The sequence below is a fragment of the Jaculus jaculus genome, chromosome 10, assembly GCF_020740685.1.
Source record: "Jaculus jaculus isolate mJacJac1 chromosome 10, mJacJac1.mat.Y.cur, whole genome shotgun sequence".
Lineage (NCBI taxonomy): Eukaryota > Metazoa > Chordata > Mammalia > Rodentia > Dipodidae > Jaculus > Jaculus jaculus.
The window spans coordinates 7548901-7568022 of NC_059111.1; the positions used below are offsets into that span (position 1 = coordinate 7548901).

Sequence of the window (19122 nt, forward strand, 5' to 3'; positions counted from 1 at the left end):
TATGAGGATACACACGGACATTACCACGTGGACATTACCACGCATAGTGTGCAAACATTCTTTGCACTCCACTCCGTCAGGTGGGAAAGGGTGGAGAGCCCATGTAACCCACTGGTCAGATCTGATTTAGGGAGACTGGGAGCTGTGAGTCTGGCAGAGAGCTGAGCTGGATACCAACGGCAGCCATGAACGCTGTGGTCTGTCAAAGAAGTAAAGCAACAGGCGGAATGGGAACAAGGGGTGACACCATGGCTCCCCCAGTGGAAGAGCAGAGAAACCAGTAGCAGAGATGCAAAGAAGGCGAGGGACAGGCTTGCAGAGCGGCCTGCCCTTGACGCTGTGACACCTGGTGCTGGCTGGCGGAGGCCGGTTGGGTTGGACTTCGTATGGAAACTAAGCCATCTCTTCAAGCAGTGTCAAGAGGGGAGAATGAGGAAGAAGAGGAAGAGAACCAAGATGAGGAGAAGGAGGAAGAGGGGAGTGGAAATAGCAGCAGGAAGGTGTGTCCTGTGAGACGGACACAGAGGACTGGGCGGGAAGTCTGGGCTCTTGACCTAGGTACACCTAGAATCGCCTACCTTTCCAATGCCAGTCTCTCAGCATCTGGTCACAATTACCTGTAAATTCCTGACTCACTCCTAAATTCATAAGACCCTGCCAAAACAGAGTCTCAAGTTTTATAAGACTCTGTTCAAACCATCACAGGGTGATTCATAAGCCAACTTCATTCCTCAGGCAACTGAACTTTAGTGGAATTCCTTAACACTTGGCCATCTGCTTTTTCCGGGGGTTGGTGGGGGGGGGCGCTGGATTGCTTTCTAAGAGAGCAAGTCACAGGATTGTGCTAGAAGCCAAAGACGCAGATGGGCGGGTGGCTCTTGTCAGCTCTGTCAGCAGCGTTCCTCAGTGTTCCTCTCCCCATTTCAAACCAGAGGGGACGCTTCCCAGCTCCCAGGCTCCACTCCCTGATCTGATCTGATCTGTTCTGGAGAAGAGCCCAGTGATCTCACCGGGCTTTTCCCGCCTCTGGCTTCCATGACTCATCAGCTATAGCAACAGAGGGACAAAACAAATCTGCAGGGCTCAGGTTAGGCAGTCCCAAAGGAAGTTCTGAGACAGGATAGGGAGAGGGGGGTGGGGTGTTGCTCCCTGGTAAAGCGCCTAGCATGTGTGAGGCTCTGGGTTCTAGTCTCAGCACTGTAAAAACCAAACCAAAAACAGAACGGAAAAGGCCAACTCCCAAGGCTCCTAACTCATATCTCCTTCCTGTGGAGTCCTAAAATCCAGTGTATCCATTTTTCTTCTTTTAAAAAATGCGTGTGGGGCTGGAGAGAGATGGGTCAGTGGTTAGAGGCACTTGTGTGCAAAGCCTAACGGTCTGGGTTTGATTCCCCAGCACTCACGTAAAGCCAGATGCACAAAGTGGCACGTGAGTCCAGAGTTCAAGGCTCTGGCGTGCCCATATTCTCTCTCTCTTTCTCTGCCTTTCTTTCAAATAAATAAAAATACTTTTAAAAAAATTAAAAAGGGGCTGGAAGATGGCATACCAGTTAAGGCATTTGCCTGTAAGGCCAAAGGACCCAGGTTCAATTCCCCAGGACATAAGCCAGACACACAAGGTGGCACATGCATCTGGAGTTCGTTTGCAACAGCTGAAGGCTCTGTCATGCTCATTCTCTCTCTCTCTCTTTCTCCTCAAATAAATAAAATTTAAGAATACTTTTAAAAATTAAAAAAAAAAAAAAAGCCGGGTGTGGTGGCACAGGTCCTTAATCACAGCACTCGGGAGGCAGAGGTAGGAGTATCAGCTCGAGTTCGAGGCCACCCTGAGACTCCATAGTGAATTCCAGGTCAGCCTGGGCTACAGTGGGACCCTACCTCAAAAAACCAAAACAAAAAAATATTTTTTAAGTGTTGGTGTAAGTGCATATGGAGGGCAAGAGGACCATCTGAGATGTCACTCTTCAGGTACTAGCCACCTTTTTTGAGACAAGGTCACCTGCTGGCTTGGAACTAGCCTAAGCAGCCAAGCCTGGCTGGCCAGTGAGCCCCAGGGGTTCACCTGTCTCCACCTCCCTAGCTCTGGGACGGCAAGCTTGCACCACTGCACTCAGCATTTCCACATGGGTTCTGGGGATCAAACCTTAGTTCCTCATGTTTGAGACACAAGCACTTCACCTAGTGAGCTATCTCTCCAGTTCCCTGTTTTTCTTCTCTAACTATTAATTATACTCCCCCACCCCCTTTTTATTTTTGAGGCAGGATCTCATTTTAACCGGTGTCGGCTTCAACGCTCTGTAACAGAATGATTTTGAACTCCTGATCATCCTGCCTCACCTGACACTCACAGGGTTTATACAGTGCTAAGGATTGACCCCGGGGCCTCACGCATGCTAGGCAAGCGCTCTACCCATTGAGCTACATCCCCAGCTCTGAATCACCCCCTCTTTTTTTTTTTTTTTTTTTTTGGTTTTTCGAGGTAGGGTTTCAATATAGTACAGGCCCATCTGGAATTCACTATGTAGTCTCAGAGTGGCCTCGAATTCACGATGATCCTCCTACTTCTGCCTCCTGAGTGCTGGGATTAAGGCATGCGCCACCATGCCCAGCTTCCCCTTCTTTCAAAATATTTATTGGTGGGGGGGGAGGAGAAATGTCCTGGGGTCTCTTGCCACTGCAAACAAATTCTTGCTTTATGTGGGTACTGGGGAATTGAACCTAGACCATCATGCTTTGTAGACAAGTGCCTTTAACTGCTAAGCCATCTCTCCAACCTCTAAATTCTCTTCTTATCAAATGTTTTACATTTTTTTTTCTTTTGGTTTTATGAGGTATGATCTCACTGTTGTCCAGGCTAAACTGGAATTCACTGTGTAGTCTCAGGGTGGCCTCTAACTCATGGCGATCCTCCTACCTCTGCCTCCAGAGTGCTGGGATTAAAGGTGTGCGCCACCATGCCTGGCTCTACAATATTTTATTTTTTATAAAGTTTGAAAGTGATGTGTTTGTCCTATAACAGAAGCAAGCATACTTGGTTTTGTCTATCCATTTCCCTAGAATAGAAAAACTCCTTGGATCCACCTGGCTCTAACATTCTAAGAACTGGCAAGGTGGATTCACCTAATGCGATAAATATTTAGTGTCACTGAATGCCAGGCTCATGAGCAAGTCGGCCCAGCAGTAAGACCATAGGAAATAACACAGCCTTGTGGAAGTAAATAATTATCCTCTAGCAAAAGTATCAGACATGGGATTGGCCAGATGGCTCACTGGTTAAGGAGCTTGCTCCCCAGTACCCACATAAAGGCAGATGTACAAAGTGGCACATGCATCTGGAGTTTGTTTACAGTGGCTAGAGGCCCTAACATGTCCATCTCTCTGTCTCTCTCTGCTTGCAAATAAATAAGAAACAAACAAACAAAGAAGCGTATCAGACATGTAACATAAATGCTAGGGGAGTATAAGTATAGGGATGCTTAACCCTGAGAGGGCTGGTTAACCCTTAAAGAAAGGAAGCCAGCCACCCCAACGTGGCCAACACGCTCAATTACTCAGACTTCTTTGAAGTCATTGTGCAATGTGAGAGAGGAAATGTAATATGCACCCTTGCATTCTGTCAGGACCGGAAGTGGCCTGGCAGAGGTGTGACTGTTTATTTTTAAACATGTAACGCACGGTGATGAGGTTGGCCCCTAGGATATGATTAATGCCTCCATTGTGAGAGGATCTTTGCAATTCCTCCATGAAGGTCTTGCCTTCCAAGCCGATGCAAATCCTGGTCACCACTGTGGAGTTTTGAGGAAAAAGCTGTAATGGCCATTTGGAGCCAAGGCCGGTGACAGTAAGAGAGCAAAGGTCACTGGGAGGTCAGAAAAGCTGCTACAATTAAAGGTCCGAAAAGCCCTTATTGGATAGCATTATTCCAGGAATTCAGTTGGACTTGTCCTCTAGTTTTAGGGGAATTTGATGATTACAGCATGAGATCTGAAGTAGAAATCTATCAGCCCAATCAAGCTTTATGGATCCTGACACAATAAATGTTCAAAGTAATGCAACACCATGGTAACATAATTAGTTTAGGTGAAGGGTCCAAGTGTTCAAAATGTAATGGGAAGTCTCAGTGATGGCCTACTCATGCTTAGCAAATTCATACATTAGCAAAGTCTCTCCAAAACCAACACTCAGGGCTGGAGAGATTGCTCAGTGGTTAAGGAGCTTGCCTGCAAAAAGCATAAGGACCCAGGTTTGATTCCCCAGGACCCATGTAAGCCAGATGCAGTGTTGTGCTCATTCTCTCTTTCTCTCTCTGTCTACCTCTCTCTCTCTCAAATAAATAAACATATAAAAAGAACATTACAAAACATAATACTCAGCCAGGTGTGATGGTGTTTACCTTTGATTCTAGCCAGCGTAGAACTATAGAGTGAGTTCTAGATCAGCTTGGGCTAGAGTGAGACCCTACCTCAAAAAATCAAAATGAAAAATATTTTTAGAAAAAGCTGGGCATGGCCAGGTGTGGTGGCACACGCCTTTAATCCCAGCACTCTGGAGGCAGAGGTAGGTGGATTGCCATGAGTTCAAGCCTACCCTGAGACTAATTCCAGGCCAGCATGTACTAGAGTGAGACCCTACCTCAAAAAACCAAAAAAAAAAAAAAAAAAAACAGAAACAAAAAGCTGGGTGTGGTGGCACATACCTTTAATCCTAGCACTTGAGAGGCAGAGGTAGGAGGATGATTGTGAGTTTGAAGCAACCCTGAGACTATATAGTGAATTCCAGGTCAGCTCAGGCTAGAGTAAGACCCTACCTTGAGAAACCAGCCAACCAACCAACCAACCAACCAAACAAACAGGTAATCACTAGCTGGGCATGGTGGTTAACTCCTGTAATCCCAGCATTCAGAAGGCTGACACAGGAAGACTGCAAGTTCCAGGCCAGCATGAGTTACATAGTGAAACCCTGTCTCAATAAACTAATAAATAAGGCCCTGGGAAGGTGGCTTAGTGGAAAAAGCACTTTCCACATGAGCACAAAGAACTGAGCTTGGGTCCCCAGTACCCACATAATACAGGGTGCGTCTGTAATCCCAGCACTTGGGAGGCAGAGGCAGGTGGATGCCCAGGGCTCACTGGCTAGCTAGACCAGCTAAACCAAAGCAGTGAACTCGGGATTCAGCGAGAGACTGTCTCAGCAAATAATGAGGAAAGCAACAGAGGGAGATGCCCAGCATCAACCTCTGACCTCCACTTGCTTACACACAGACATACATGTGCACACACGTGCATATAAACATAAAAGCACACAGGCACGCATATGCATGCAAAACAAAAATCAAGAAATAAATTATCATTATCTTTTTTTTTTTTTGAGAGCATCTTATGTAGCCAAGGCTGGCCTCAAACTCCCTAGGTAGCCAAGGATGACTTTGAACTTCTGATGTTGCTGCTTCTCCCACCTAAGTGATGCAATTACAGGCATCCGCCACCATACTGCCACATGCCCTGGTACGCCAGGCTGCTCACTCCCAGCCCTCAACTGTGACTAATACCTTAAATGTCTTATTTAGAATATTTTACTTTTATTTATTTATTTGAGAGGGAGAGAGAGAATGGGCACACCAGGGCCTCCAGCCACTGCAAACGAACTCCAGGTGCAGCTGGCTTACGTGGGTCCTGGGGAATTGAACCTGGGTCCTTAGGCTTTGTAGTCAAGCACCTTAACCGCTAAGTCATCTCTCGAGCCCCCGTTAGTGACCAATACTTTTATTTGCTTATTTGTTTTGGATTTTGGAGATGGGGGGTCTCGCTCTAGCCCAGGTGACTGACCTGGAATGCACTGTGTAGTCTCAGGCTGGTCTTGAACTCAAAACGATCCTCCTACCTCTGCATCCCAAGTGCTGGGATTAAAGGTGTGTGCCACCGTGACTGGCAACTGTCTAAGTGTCTTTCTATCTCCGGATTTAGAGTCCATTGTAAGTGATGTACTTGGAATTCTGACTCTAGTGAGCTCTCAGCCCTCAAGGGAGGGACGATATCTGATCCTTCCAGCTCACCGTCCCATGACGTGCCTGCCATCCCGCTCCAAGGAGCTCGTGACCCACGCCCACACCTGCTGCCCCCTGGGCTTGACCACATTCCTGGAAGTATGGCAGACCTGGCTGGGAACCACAGACCCAAAGTGGATGGCGTGCCAGGAAGGACAGATCGCTGTGTCCTTAGGGCTTGATTCAAAAGCAGCTCCCCTCCTGCGTCTGCCTTCAAACTCCCTTAGCCTCCATCCTGCTCCATCTCAAGCGCAGCCATGTTTCCCCAAAGAGATGGTTAGCTGGGCTGCCCACCTCACTGCCACCTCCCTGGACAAACCTTTTGAGTCCAGTAGCAGCCAGTGGCCCTAGTGCGCCCATCCTCTCTCTCTCTCCCTCTGTCCTCTCTCTGCAGAATGTTCACAGTAGCGAGGCCCCCAAGGAGATTCCGTGACCAGTTCTCCCAGCTTGCCATCCCTGCTCAGGTAAGCAGCTTGACCAGGCTTTTCCCCCCGTTTGAGCTGTCATTCCAGCATGCCACGAGTGTCTGTCCCTGTGCGAGGCTCATCCTGCTCTGTTCCTCAGTGACATTTCTTTAAATGTTTTATTTGCAAACAGAAAGAGAGGGAGAGAGAGAGAGAGAGAATGGGCATGCCAGAGCCTCTCGCTGCTGCAAACAAACTCCAGATGCATGTGCCACTTTATGCATCTGGCTTTTCGTGGGTATTGGGGAATTGAACCTGGATTGTTAGGCTTTGCAGGCAAGCACCTTAAATGCTGAGCTGTTTCTTCTAGCACAAATATTTTTTTATTTACTTAGTTGCAAAAAAGGATGGAGAGAGGGAGAGAGCAAGAGAGAGAATAGGCGCACTAAAGCCTCCAGCTGCTGCAAACTCCAGATACATGTGCCACTTTGTGAATCTGACTTTTTGTGGGTTCTAGGGAATTGAACTTAGGTCATTAGGCTTTGCAGGCAAGCGCCGTAACTGCTGAGCCATCTCTCTAGCCTCGGAATGACATTTCTTCTGCAGTCTGGCAAAGTCCTTTTAGCTCAAACGGAACATGTCATTAATTTTTTTTTTTTTTTTGGTGTGTGTGTACAATGTGTATGTGAGTGTGAGCATGCATGCCACAATGTGCATGTACAGGTCAGAGAACAACTCTGTGTATCAGTCCTGATCTCCTACTTTATTTGATGTAAGGTCTCTGGTTCACCACTGTATTCATCAGCGTTGCAGTCCGGTTCGCATTGCTGTAGAAATCACCCAACAAAGACCAGCTTCTGGGAAAAAGAGATTTATTTTGGCTTACAGGCTCAAGGGGAAGCTCCACGATGGCAGGGGGAAACGGTGGCATGAGTAGCGGGTGGACATCACCCCCTGGCCAACATAAGGTGGACCACAGCAACAGGAGGGTGTGCCAAACACTGGCAAGGGGAAACTGGCTTTAATACCCATAAGCCGGTCCCCAACAATACACTCCCTCCAGGAGGCATTAATTCCCAAATCTCCATCAGCTGGGAACCTAGCATTCAGAACACCTAAGTTTATGGGGGACACCTGAATCAAACCACTGCAATCAGGCTCACTGGCCTGTGAACTTCTGGAAGATTCTCTCGTTTCAGCCTCCTCACCATAGGCATGCTGGGCTGAGATGACCACCACAGCATGTGGGCCTTGAGGATCTGAACTCAGGTACTCACGCCTGCATAGCAAGCATTTTATCCACTGAACCAACTCCCGAGTGTTGCTTTGTCCCAATTAGACCTGATAATACTTCACATGAATGCAGTGACTTGTCACCTCGTAGGAACTTCTCCACCAATTGGGAGCTGGCTACCATAGCCTAGAGAATGTAGCGGTGGTGGTGGTGGTGGTGGTGGGGGGGGCATTAACAAGAAAGATCCAGGGCTGGAGAGATGGCTTAGCGGTTAAGCGCTTGCCTGTGAAGCCTAAGGACCCCGGTTCGAGGCTCGGTTCCCCAGGTCCCACGTTAGCCAGATGCACAAGGGGGCGCACGTGTCTTGAGTTCGTTTGCAGAGGCTGGAAGCCCTGGCGCGCCCATTCCCTCTCTCTCCCTCTATCTGTCTTTCTCTCTGTGTCTGTCACTCTCAAATAAATAAATAAAAAATTAAAAAAAAAAAAAAAAAGAAAGATCCAGTCCTCGGCCAATGAAGGAGTTGGGAGTCTCTACCCAAGTGCTCTTTCTGGTTCAGTCACATGATCTTTCTACTTCCTGCTCTGGGCTGGCTGCTGACAGCCCAAACCTTCTGGATGTGAATTAGCAACAAGCTGCTGGGAGACAGAAGGCTTTGGCTGACAGCAAACTCAGTCCTGTCCTTGATGCAAAATGACATTTTGGCCTCAGGCACTTACTAAGTTACACGTTCCTTGCTCCTTAAGACCCAAAGTTCTCAGGCGCTGGAGTGTAGCATTCAGAAAAAGCCATACTGAATTAGGGGCTGACCAACCACTTTATTAACCTGCCCTCATGCACACAGACGCACAGGGACCCTGGAGCCCAGGGCACTGTGATTTCTCAACGTCTCTCACCACCCTTCCTGACCTGAAATGAAACTTGTGTAATGGTGTGAGATTGCAAGTCAGAGTTGGGCAAAGCTGTGGCCAGTGGAGCAGAGGGCAGCCATACTTAGAGAATGTGTGCCAGGATTTATTTTACACTGTAGTAAATGTGTTTCTTGCATATCATTGACACCCAAGACTACACAGTTAAAAAACCAGCAGGACTGAGGAGTTGGCTCAGTCATTGAAGACCTTTGTATGAAAAGCCTGCCAGGCCAGGTTCGATTCCCCAAAACCCACGTAAAGCCAGATGCACAAGGTGGTGCATGTGTGTACAGTTTGTCAGTAGTGGCAAGAAGCCCTACATACGTTCCTCCACTCTCAAGTAAATAAATAATATTAAAAAAATTAAATCATCAGGGCCGGAGTGATGGCTTAGTGGTTAAGGTGTTTGTCTATGAAGTCTAAGGGCCCAGATTCAATTCCCCAGGACCCACATAACCCAGATACACAAGGTGGTGCATGTGCCTGGAGTTCATTTGCACACTCATTCTATCTCTCCCTCAACTAAACAAACAAATAAATATTAAAAAAACTAGAACATCAATTACACAAGGTATAAACTGACATAAAATGATCCTATTTCTCAGTTCTATAGAAATACAACTTTCTCAGGCTGGAGGAATGGCTTAGTGGTTAAACGCTTGCCTGTGAAGCCTAAGGACCCGAGTTCGAGGCTCGATTCCCCAGGACCCATGTTAGTCACATGCACATGGGGGTGGGCACACGTGTCTGGAGTTCGTTTGCAGTGGCTGGAGGCCCTGGCGCACCCATTCTGTCTCTCTCCTCTCTCTCTGCCTCTTTCTCTCTCTTGTCTGTCGCTCTCAAATAAATAAAAATAAAAAAATTTAAAAAATATTTATAAAAAAAGAAATACAGCTTTCTCATTCAACAAGTCTATCTTCATCATTTAATCTTTTTTAAAAATATTTTTGATATTTATTTATTTGAGAGGGAGAAAGAAGCAGAGAGAGGGAGAGAATGGGCACACCAGGGCCTCCAACCACTACAGAAGAACTCCAGATACGTGCGCCACTTTGTACATCTGGCTTATGTTGGTCCTAGGGAATCGAACCAGGATCCTTGGCTTTGTAGGCAAATGCCTTAACTGCTAAGCCGTCTCATCAGCCCCATTTAACCTTAATCCATTTAATCTCTAGACTCTAGTATTATTGAAGGTATGTTCTGAACAGGGGATATAACTTTAGTGCCTGCTAAGTCATAACGATCATGTTTTTTTAATTTTTGAGTGTATACATGTGGTATAGTGTGCATGTTTGTGTTCACATCTGTGTGCAAGGACGTATGCACACGTGGAGGCCAGAGACTGATGTTGAGTGTCTTCCTAGATTAGTCTCCATCTTATTTATTGAGACAGGGTCTCCCAGTTGAATCCAGAGTATATAGATTTGGCTAGTCAAGCCAGCCAGTCTGTCTTGGCTTCCAAACCCCGGGATCACAGGTAGGCTGGCATGCGCATCTGGCATTGACATAGGTGCTGAGGATCCAAACTCTGGTACCCAAGCTTGCACAGCAAGTGCTCTACCCACTGAGCCATCTCACCTGCCCTGCTTATTTACTTATTTAACACATTAAAAATCATTTGTATTTATATAGCATATCATGATATTTGGAAATGTGCATACATTCTGTTCAAATCTGGTTAGCTTATCTCCTGAAGCACTTATCATTTCTTTGTGGTGAAAAATCCTCTTCTTTTTTATTTATTTGCAAGGAGAGAGAGAGAGGGAGAAAGAGAGAGAATGGGTGCACCAGGGGCCTCCAACTGCTGTAAACTAACTCCAGATGTAGGCGCCACTTTGTGCATTTGGCTTTACATGGGTACTGGGGACTTGAACACAGGTTGTTAAATTTTGCAGGCAAACGCCTTAACCACTGAGCAATCTCTCCAGCCCTCTTCTTTCTTCTTTCCATATGGTCAAAATCCTCATTCTAGACATGAAGGGAGGAAGATGAGCTGGGAAGAAGGGGTTTACTGGGAGTGGAAAGGGGATAAGGGAGATGAGGGATGAATATGTTCAAAATGCAGTGCATAGATGGATGAAACACAGAAGTCCTTTCTTTTAATGTTCTGTCCTTTAAAAATGTATTCATTTGAGAGAGTGAGAAAGAGGGAGAGAGAAAGAGAGGGAGAGAATGGGCGTGCCAGGACCTCCAGCCACTGCAAATGAACTCCAGGCGCATGTACCCCATTGTGCATCTGGCTAACATGGGTCCTGGGGAATTGAACCAAGGTCCTTTGGATTTGCAGGCAAACACCTTAACCACTAAGCATCTCTCCAGCCCTACCATTCTATCTTTGTCTTCTAGCTTTCTAGAAATATAAAGTATATTGTTGTGTTCTTTTTAAAAAAATATTTTTATTTACTTGCAAAGAGAGAGAGATTGAAAATGGGTGTATCAGAACGTCCTACCACTGCAAATAAACTCCAGATAAACGAACCACTTTGCGCATCTGGCTTTATGTAGGTACTCGGGATTGAACCCTGGTTGTCAAAACAGAATCTATCTTTGGTATCTCGGCATTTACTCATGCGTGCATGCGCACACAGCTCGTCTCCCGAGTACTGGATGAGTCGTTTGTCATGTGATACTGAGCAACACAACACCGCCACCCTCTCAGAGATTATCATGTACCCGAGAAGAAAGTCAAGCAACCACAAATTCTGTGAGCTCTACTAGCAAACAGTAACAATGGGGACCCACTTTAGGCTACATGAAACACTACTGTAGTCAAATACTTGCTGAATTAAATTTTCTAAGATGTATGCATAACTTATATTTTCCCAAAGAAGCATGTACACCCACTCTCTCTCCTTGCAAATAATTAATTTTTTTTTTTTTTTTAAAGACGAACTGGGTGTAGTCGGCACACACCTTTAGTCCCAGCACTAGGGAGGCAGAGATAATAGGATTGCCAGGAGTTTGAGGCCAGCCTGAGACTACATTGTGAATTCCAGATCAGCCTGGGCTAGAGTGAGACCCTACTTCAAAAGATCCCCCCAAATTAAAAAAAAAAACCAAAACCCCCAAACTTTGCCAATATAATTGATATCACCTCCTTTGCTTACAAAATCCACTTTTTAGAAAGTATTTATTTGCAAACACAGAGACAAAGATAGAGGAAAGAGAGAGAGAGAAGTGTGTGTGTGTGAGAGAGAAGTGTGTGTGAGAGAAAGAGAATGGGCACACCAGGGCCTCCAGCCACTGCAAACGAGCTCCAGATGCATGTGCCATCTTGTGCATGTGGTTTTCCACGGGTACTGGGGAATCGAACCCAGCCGTTTGGCGCTGCAAGCAAGCGCCTTAACCCACTGAGCCCTCTCTACGGGCCATTTCACATTCTTTATGCTGAAAATCAAGAAAAAGAACATAAAGACAATCAAGCATGTTTCTTAAAAATGTGCTTGAAAATGCTGTGATGACACCTGAAACTCTATATGCCAACTAAAGCATAGAATGAACACAATTATTAAAAATAAATTGAAAAAAAGAGGCAATGCATAAAGCAGAGGTGGAAAACGGGCTTTATGTGTTCTTGGTTATTCAACATGCGGCTGTGACTCTTCCCAGCGGTCACCAGGGAGATCACGCATTCTGCTTTGTAAAATGTAATGTCAGAAGAGTGAGAGGGGTTGAGAAGATTGCTCAGTGGTGGAAGGTTACAAAGCCTGACAGCCTGGGTTCGCTTCCCCAGTTCCCAGACCAGGTTAGCCTGCAGGCATCAGGTGTTCCTCTGCAGTGGCAGGAAGCCCAGGTGTGCCCATTCTCTCTCTCTCTCTTTTGGCTTGCAATTAAATCAATAAAACTATTTTTTAAAAAAATTGAAAGCCAAGGGAAAACAAAAGTCCCAATGCTGAGTCTGAAGCAATCACTGTTTCAAGGAGCCCTTGGCTCTTTCTGTGGCTGCGTGCTGTGACTCATGACTGAACACTCTGGGAAATGTGCCCATATGACAAAGCTGAAAACTCAAAAGCTAAGTGCTTTAAATGACATTAAAACTCATAAAATTATTATTAAAGAGATTTTATTGATATAAAAGACATTTCATATCATCCCCAGATAAATTCAAAACAAAACTCGATGGTTCCAGATAAAAACGTCAATGTTCCTTTAGTAGTTCACAGATTTTTAGGCCTAATTTCTTATGGCGACGTGGAACATGGAAAATTCCAAAATCAACACAAACAATGCCTTTGGCAGCAAGTGTGAGTTGTGGAAATGACTTGTGGAGTTGTGACACGTTTGAGTTCATTACAAAGGGAACAGGCACGCCTTCTTCAACCCACTGTAGCTGCAGTAACAAACTGCCCCGCTCACGTGATGAGCGCGCTGTGGTCCTGGACAGCCTCCTCGCCGCAGACGAGGAGAGCGCTCGGGCTGCGGGCCACATTAGCCACGTCTCTGCTCTCTGTAGTGCATGTAAACACACTCCCATGGGATTTGTGTCAAGCAGTAGAGGTGTCTGTCACCACGCCTGTTACACCATGAAATATTTCTTTTTTTAAAAATTTATTTATTTGAGAGCGACAGACACAGAGAGAAAGACAGATAGAGGGAGAGAGAGAGAATGGGCGCGCCAGGGCTTCCAGCCTCTGCAAACGAACTCCAGACGCGTGCGCCCCCTTGTGCATCTGGCTAACGTGGGACCTGGGGAACCGAGCCTCGAACCGGGGTCCTTAGGCTTCACAGGCAAGCGCTTAACCACTAAGCCATCTCTCCAGCCCAAATATTTCTTTTTTTATTTTAAATTTTTATTTATTTGGCAGAGAGAAAGAGGCAGACATATAGAGAACGGGCACGCCATGCGTCCCCTTGTGCCTTAACCACTAAGCCATCTCTGCACCCTTTTTTTTAAAAACAAGCCGATGGTCGCCCAACAAGAAAATACTATTTTGTGACTTTTCAGAGGCAGGAAGTTGTAGTTTTTACCATTTTTGTGTGTGCCATGGAACTCTGCCATGATTTTTAAGGTGTCACCGTGGAGAGTATGCAGGCTGCCGTCACGGGTGGGTCAGAGACGAAACTGAGGTGCTCTGCTATTTCTAATAATATGTAGCATTACAGCCAGGCTCCGCGCTGGCAGTATAATCCAAATTAGTAACATCATACATAATAATTGTTCCTGGGCTGGAGAGATGGCTGAGTGGTTAAGGTGCTTGCCTACCAAGACCAAGGACCCAGGTTCTATTCCCCAGGACCCAAGTAAGCCAGATGCACAGGGGACAAGGGGGCACACGCATCTGGAGTTCGTTTTCAGTGGCTGGAGGCCCTGGTGTGCCCATTTCCCCCCCTGCTGCCTATTTCTCTCTCAAATAAAGAAATAAAGAAACAAAAAAAAAAAACAGCCCGAAAGCTGGACCCTTTCTTTAAAAAAATAAAAAAATAATTGTTCCTAAAAAAGTAAATGGCTCCTCTCTAGACATTTTAGAAAAGGTACACTGTAAAAATATTTCTCGGTTCCCTGCCAACGTTCAGCCACCTCCAGCTTCCCCCAGTGCTGGTGGCACAGGGCAAGCACGCCACTGCCACCTCCTTCCACGTGCCACGCGGTGCTTTCAAGGTCTCCACGGACTGGAGGAGACGCCCCTCGCTGGCTGGCTGACCGGGCAGCACATTTCCCCTCCACGTCCAAACTGAACGCTGCTGCGCTGGCTCCGCTGAAACTTCCTTCCTTTAAGTCATTTTCCTTTTACCGGGAGCCGCACCTCCATTTTCCACTTGCTGAACAGGCAAGCCACTGCTTTTGGTTTCCATGGGAACGGGATTCCCGTGGCTCTTTGTTGGCATTTTTGCCCCAGCAACCTAAGAGAAGGGAAGAGCAGAGCTTAGACACCACACCTGGGCAAACAGGCGGCCCGGCTGTGGGCAGGGAGCGTTCACCCCGAAACAGCGTTCCGCAGAGTTCCGAGCCCCGCTCTCCCGGCTGCTTTAAAAGCGAAGTGGTCAGTGACAGCCAGGGAAGGAGGCAGAGCTCTCCACCGCGGCCTGAGAAAGTGGGGTAACAACAAGGCTTTTCTAGAACAGCGTTTGCAGACGTCATGGGCAAGGAGAGAGACGGATCCAGAAACAGGCAGAGGAAGTGCAGCGGACCAGTGGTGAAGCGGACAGAGGCGCAGGCGTGGTGGGTTTGCCAGGCCCGGAAGACAAGGAGGGGCACAGAGAGCAAGAAAAAGCATGCAGGAGGGAGAACAAGGAAACCGCGAAGAGGAAAAGGAAGGGCACGGGGAAGAACCCGAGAACAAGAAACAAACGCGCGGGAAGAGTCCCACGTGGACAAACAGAAAAGGGTGAGGACAGAGCCCGCGGGGACACAGAGCACAGGCCAAGGACAGGCGGGTGGTGGGGCCGGGGCACCCCTGCTGCCCCCGTCTGCTCCTAGCACCCAGTGCCTGGCCCATCGGGCAGATTTCTTGTCACTTTGCTGGTCACTTGGCAGGTGGTGGTTGTTAGAAGGAGAAGGACAGGCCGACACAGTGGGCCGCAGCTATCTCCCCTAGCCACTGCTTTCTGTGCACCCCATCCAGCCCGGCAGTGGAGGGCCAAGGAGCAAATCTGTACCCCAAGCACGCTCTCTCAGGTCCTTGCCCGACGACAGCAGTGCCAGCGCCGCTCCCAGGGACTCTGGGCTCACTGTGACCCTGTCACCATCAGCACCTCTGCTCTCTTGTATAAAACTACATGACTACGGCTGGAGAGACGGCTTAGCAGTTAAGTGCTTACCTGTGAAGCCTAAGGACCCCGGTTCGATTCCCCAGTACCCACGTTAGCTAGATGCACAAGGGGACACATGTATCTGGAGTTAGTTTGCAGTGGCTAGAGGCCCTGATGCACCCACTCTCTCCCTCCCTCTCTCTCTCTCTCTGTTACTCTAAAATAAGTAAAAATAAACAACAACAAAATACCCTACATGACTGACTAGAAAGGACAAATGTACATAGAGATTCAGCCTGCCAGTCTGTCTGTCTGAATTCAATGCGCATCTCTAACATGATGTCTAGAAAAGTGCTGTGGTTAACATATCCATATCATTCTCCACTGAGCTGGTGTTTTCTGTACAGATATAGTGACCTTACTGGTGGTAATCAGCATATTTCTGAGGACACAAGCATTCTGAAGACTTCCACTGAAAGATGCATGCACACAGGGCTGAGTGCACGCGTGTGTGTCACAGGGCTATGTGCATGGTTGTGTGTGTCACAGGAGGTACAGACAGAGAACAGGGATATTACGTATGCAGCTGCTGCAGAGACTGGAAGACGAAGTCGGAAGCACATGGGACTCTCCAACAGATCCTCTGTTGATGTGGAGGGAGGGAGGTGCAGTCCAAGGTCACTAGGGACGCAAGGTCATGCTGAGGCAGGGGCACTTGTTTCGTAAACTTGCACCTCTGTTTCCTACAAGGTGTCACTCCCAGGCTCCTAAAAGCTCCGCGCTTGCCCTTGGCTGCGAAGGCTGGAATCCCAGGGTGCTGGGTCAGGACTCCGCAGTTCCATTTCCACAGCAGGGCTAAGAGGAAGCCAATCCTCAATGAATGTGCGATGAGGGATAGACACATGGAGGTGATGAATGAAAGCCTTCCACTGGCTTGAAAAACAAGCAAAGGCAATGTTATCTAATCTTCTGATGCCCTAATCCTGGGCTGTGTAATAGCCTGGTCCTGGTCATACCCACTAAGCACTTGTCCCTGGACAGAACGCATGAAGAAGCCTTCAAAAAGTGTCCAGTGACGTATGGTAACTGAATTGTTCACTTTAAATCCTGAAATGAAAGAATGTCTCTTTTCCTAGTAAATTATTTATTTTCTTGTTATGCTACGGCACATTTCGGACCATGTCATTAAAAAAGCTAGGTCATGCAAAAGCTCATGCATTCAGCCTTTAGTATCAATGTGCATTGTTAACAAACTCCAAGATTATCACATGTTTCTTTTTGAAAAGCACCTCACATAATCATGTTTTACTTTCCACTTAAAGTTGTTCAGGGCCAAGGTATTGCACCGTTTATTTTCAGTAAAAAGGAATAAGCCACCTCCACACAGAATTATATGTTATACTTAAGAGGCTATAATCAGTGTTTCTAAATTAAAAGAAAATTATCCTCTTAGAATATATATCTTTCAAAAACAGATCTTCAATTATTATTTTTAGTTACTTAAGAAAACTTTGCTGGGCGTGGTGGCGCACACCTTTAATCCCAGCACTCAGGAGACACAGGGAAGATTGCTGTGAGCTCGAGGCCAGCCTGAGACTACATAGTGAATTCCAGGTCAGCCTGGGGTAGAGTGAGACACTACCCATGGAAAAAAAGGAAGGAAGGAAGGAGGAAAAAAAGGAAGGAAGAAAGAAAATTTCCTTCAGATTATACAGTTGCTACTTAAAGGCAAAGCTAGTAGTAGCTAACCAGAGCTACAGGTAACACGATGTTAATGATGAATGTCCACTCCTTCACTATCTCAGAGCTACAGGTAACACCGTGTTAATGATGAACGTCCACTCCTTCACTATCTCAGAGCTACAGGTAACACCGTGTTAATGATGAACGTCCACTCCTTCACTATCTCAGAGCTACAGGTAACATGATGTTAATGATGAACTTCCACTCCTTCACCATCTCAGAACTACAGGTAACACGGTGTTAATGATGAACGTCCATTCCTTCGCCATCTCAGAGCTACAGGTAACACGGTGTTAATGATGAATGTCCACTCCTTCACCATCTCACAGCTACAGGTAACACGGTGTTAATGATGAACGTCCACTCCTTCACCATCTCAGAGCTACAGGTAACACGGTGTTAATGATGAACGTCCACTCCTTCACCATCTCAGAGCTACAGGTAACATGGTGTTAATGATGAACGTCCACTCTTTCACCATCTCAGAGCTACAGGTAACACTGTGTTAGTGATGAACGTCCACTCCTTCACCATCTCAGAGCTACAGGTAACACGGTGTTAATGATGAACGTCCACTCCTTCACCATCACAGAGCTACAGGTAACACGGTGTTAATGATGAACATCCACTCCACTATTTCAGAGCTACAGGTTAACATGGTGTTAATGATGAACGTCCACTCTTTCACTATCTCAGAGCTACAGGTAATATGGTGTTAATGATGAAGGTCCACTCCTCCACTGTCTCAGAGCTACAGGTAACACCGTGTTAGTGATGAACGTCCACTCCTTCACTATCTCAGAGCTACAGGTAACACGGTGTTAAAGATGAATGTCCACTCCTTCACCATCTCAGAGCTACAGGTAACACGGTGTTAATGATGAACATCCACTCCTTCACTATTTCAGAGCTACAGGTAACACGGTGTTAATGATGAAAGTCCACTCCTTCACTATTTCAGAGCTACAGGTAACACCGTGTTAATGATGAACAACCACTCCTTCACTATCTCAGAGCTACAGGAAACACCATGTTAATGATGAACATCCACTCCTTCACTATCTCAGAGCTACAGGTAACACGGTGTTAATGATGAAAGTCCACTCCTTCACTATCTCAGAGCTACAGGTAACACCGTGTTAATGATGAACAACCACTCCTTCACTATCTCAGAGCTACAGGAAACACCATGTTAATGATGAACATCCACTCCTTCACTATCTCAGAGCTACAGGTAACACGGTGTTAATGATGAAAGTCCACTCCTTCACTATCTCAGAGCTACAGGTAACACCGTGTTAATGATGAACAACCACTCCTTCACTATCTCAGAGCTACAGGAAACACCATGTTAATGATGAACATCCACTCCTTCACTATCTCAGAGCTACAGGTAACACGGTGTTAATGATGAAAGTCCACTCCTTCACTATCTCAGAGCTACAGGTAACACCATGTTAGTGATGAACATCCACTCCTTCACTATCTCAGAGCTACAGGTAACACCATGTTAATGATGAACATCCATTCCTTCACTATCTCAGAGCTACAGGTAACACCATGTTAGTGATGAACAACCACTCCTTCACTATCTCAGAGCTACAGGAAACACCATGTTAATGATGAACATCCACTCCTTCACTATCTCAGAGCTACAGGTAACACCGTGTTAGTGATGAACGTCCACTCCTTCACTATCTCAGAGCTACAGGTAACACGGTGTTAATGATGAAAGTCCACTCCTTCACTATCTCAGAGCTACAGGTAACACCGTGTTAGTGATGAACATCCACTCCTTCACTATCTCAGAGGTACAGGTAACACCGTGTTAATGATGAACATCCACTCCTTCACTAACTCAGAGCTACAGGTAACACCATGTTAATGATGAACATCCACTCCTTCACTATCTCAGAGCTACAGGTAACACCGTGTTAATGATGAACGTCCACTCCTTCACCATCTCAGAGCTACAGGTAACACTGTGTTAATGATGAACATCCACTCCTTCACTATCTCAGAGCTACAGGTCACACGGGATTAATGATGAACGTCCACTCCTTCACCATCTCAGAGCTACAGGTAACACCGTGTTAATGA

The 19122-nt window shown here is 46.5% G+C and overlaps 1 protein-coding gene across 2 annotated transcripts in view; it reads right to left on the reverse strand.

Annotated features, from left to right (window-relative positions):
• Window positions 1–13984: 13984 nt before the first annotated feature.
• Ice2 (interactor of little elongation complex ELL subunit 2) overlaps window positions 13985–19122 on the reverse strand; it is a 50192-nt gene continuing 45054 nt past the window's right edge. For both annotated transcript variants that reach the window (XM_045160900.1, XM_045160901.1), the window contains one exon: window positions 13985–14430. In XM_045160900.1, the coding sequence (XP_045016835.1) occupies window positions 14302–14430 (129 nt within the window). In that variant the 3' untranslated portion in view covers window positions 13985–14301. The remainder of the gene's footprint in view (window positions 14431–19122) is intronic.